Raw genomic sequence first — 2232 nt, 5'->3', positions numbered from 1 at the left:
AGTTCAGAATTTTAATTATAAAAGAAATAATTTGATAGAAATTGGCAAAATTCACAGTTTATTAAAAAAATCTGGCATTTAAAACTAGTTCTACAATCTTGATTTTTTAAAGCTGTAGATAAAGAACCTTAAAAGTCAACTCAAGCTAAAAATGTTTTTCCTTTGCAGTTTTAGCATAAAATCAAAGGTACATTTTTTTTCCTATTGTAAACTTAATCCGGGAACATACTGTATACTTGCAAAATACATTTCGTAAATAAATTTATGTATTTGTAATTGATAATTTGAGCAAGTTTGTTTATTATAATCACAATTTAATGTATTCGTTATTATCTATGCTCATTGAAGTGATTTTCACAAAAAGACATTTTTCGGGTCCGAACCAACTTCCTAAATAAGGCGAAAATAATGAACTTTTAAAGTTACAGACTGGTTTCAGGTGAATCAAAAAATGTTTTTCTTTTGCAGTGTTAGTGTAAAATAAAAAATAAAAAAATACGGGGAGATACTGTATAACATTAGTTATTATTATTATGGCATTAAACTTACTACTTTGGGTTTTTTGCTTTGTTTAGAAGTAATAAAAATAAATCAAAAAACGGAAAAAACTAGCTATTTGTAACAAAATTAAAAATCACAAAAATTTTCTTAAGGTAATAAAATACATGGGCATGCATTAGTGTCATTTTGCAATTTATTATAATCACCATTTAATAATCTATACCCATGGAAGAAATTTTTTTAGAAAAAGACCGTTTTGAAGAAACATGTGTCCCCGAGTCCGGACCAACTTCCTAAATAAGGGTCTTTCGACATATTACCTGCTCCCCAATTAATTAGTAGGAAACACTATTGCAACAAAGCAGAAAGTTAGACTGGTGAATGGTTTTTTCCTCGAGTTGTACAATTGTTACTTACCCGGATTGTCATCCCTCCTTTCCGATTGATTGTCTGGTACTTCCCTTCGTAGGTGATGTCTTTATCCAAGTCAAAAACAGGGCACTGGAAACACACTTTGAGTACCCAATTTGGTACCAACAACTCCTTACAAAACTATCCTGGATGGAGACCGTCAAACAAACATCATCATCTGAGTTGATTTCAATCATAGCACTTGTGTTTTTCTTGTCGTGGAACTTGTAGTAGTAGTACTTTGATTCACTTGGGGACACTGAAATTACATATGGTCGCCTCTCCTCCAAATAAAAATCCTTCTCCTCCTCAACCACCACCGAAATATCAATATTGATCAGGGACGAAGTCGAGAGTGCGATAATGAAATTCTGAGACAACTTTATTGGCAAACCCCTGGAAGTGCTTTTGGCTTTGGCAATTTTTGGCATGTTGTTATGACAGAGAGTCCTCGAAGTGTTGTGAAAATGTACCACTCCGTCCCTCGTGGTCGTGTCAACGACGAAGGGTACTTGCCATGAGAGAACCTCCCGTTCCTGGCGTACCACCACCAAAACCGGGTTCTCCACCCTTGCCCCGGTACTCCAAGCCTTGACTCGGTATGGATAGCGGGAATCCGAAGTCGGGAAGACCAAAACATGTTCCGTGGTTTGGTTAAAMATGAATTGTACTACTTGGGAGTAGTTCCCTTGGTGTTGTTGGATGCTGAGGGAGGCGACATGGACGCACTGCACCAAGGGTACTACGAGGAGGAGACCGACGATGTTTCTCATTGTGCACCGAAGCTCGAACTGAACTGATTATCACTTATCATTTATTACGTGAAATCACCGTTTCCTGGAGGATCGATAGTGCTTATCTTTGAAAGGGTGTGTCTCAAGGTTGGCTTCTCAGAGTCAAGTCTTTGACTGGACCGGAGCAAAGGACGCGAGAAAAGTGCATTTTGTGGAATTGGGACGAGACTGAGAGACACGTTTGTGTTTCTATTATTGATGGGAGGAATGAGAATTAATAATTGATTGATCGGATATCGACTGGGGGTTCAAGGGTAATTACTTTCGCTTAGCGTGGAAGAGTGTCAATAATTACATGTGASGGTTTTGTAAATAATCACGACTTGTGGTTATTTGCACAAGATTGTGTTATCGTCCAGTGATTCAGAATTGATAGAAAGAAAGAAAACAGAAAGAAAAACTGTAAAAGTGGTCTTGTTTTCTGAAAATTCTATCACTCAAATTACAYAAACAAAGTTTTTAAATTGATGTAAATGAAAAAAAATGAGAACAAGGAATCGAGAACCAGTCTATTTTTTGTGTTTTA

General features: G+C 36.4%; 1 protein-coding gene across 1 annotated transcript in view; it reads right to left on the bottom strand.

The window, feature by feature from the left end:
• Positions 1-1709, bottom strand: part of LOC123009887 (SID1 transmembrane family member 1-like) — an 8591-nt gene extending 6882 nt beyond the window's left edge. The window contains exons 1-2 of the mRNA XM_044406448.1: positions 1050-1709; positions 919-1002 (exon numbers count right to left, since the gene is read on the bottom strand). Coding sequence (XP_044262383.1) covers positions 919-1002; positions 1050-1685 — 720 coding nt within the window. The 5' untranslated portion in view covers positions 1686-1709. The remainder of the gene's footprint in view (positions 1-918; positions 1003-1049) is intronic.
• Positions 1710-2232: the final 523 nt, after the last annotated feature.

The sequence above is a fragment of the Tribolium madens genome, unplaced genomic scaffold (assembly GCF_015345945.1).
Source record: "Tribolium madens isolate multiple individuals breed KSU strain unplaced genomic scaffold, Tmad_KSU_1.1 Scaffold_19;HRSCAF=116;Tcas5.2_LG9, whole genome shotgun sequence".
NCBI lineage: Eukaryota > Metazoa > Arthropoda > Insecta > Coleoptera > Tenebrionidae > Tribolium > Tribolium madens.
This window is presented reverse-complemented; position numbering and strand designations above follow the sequence as displayed.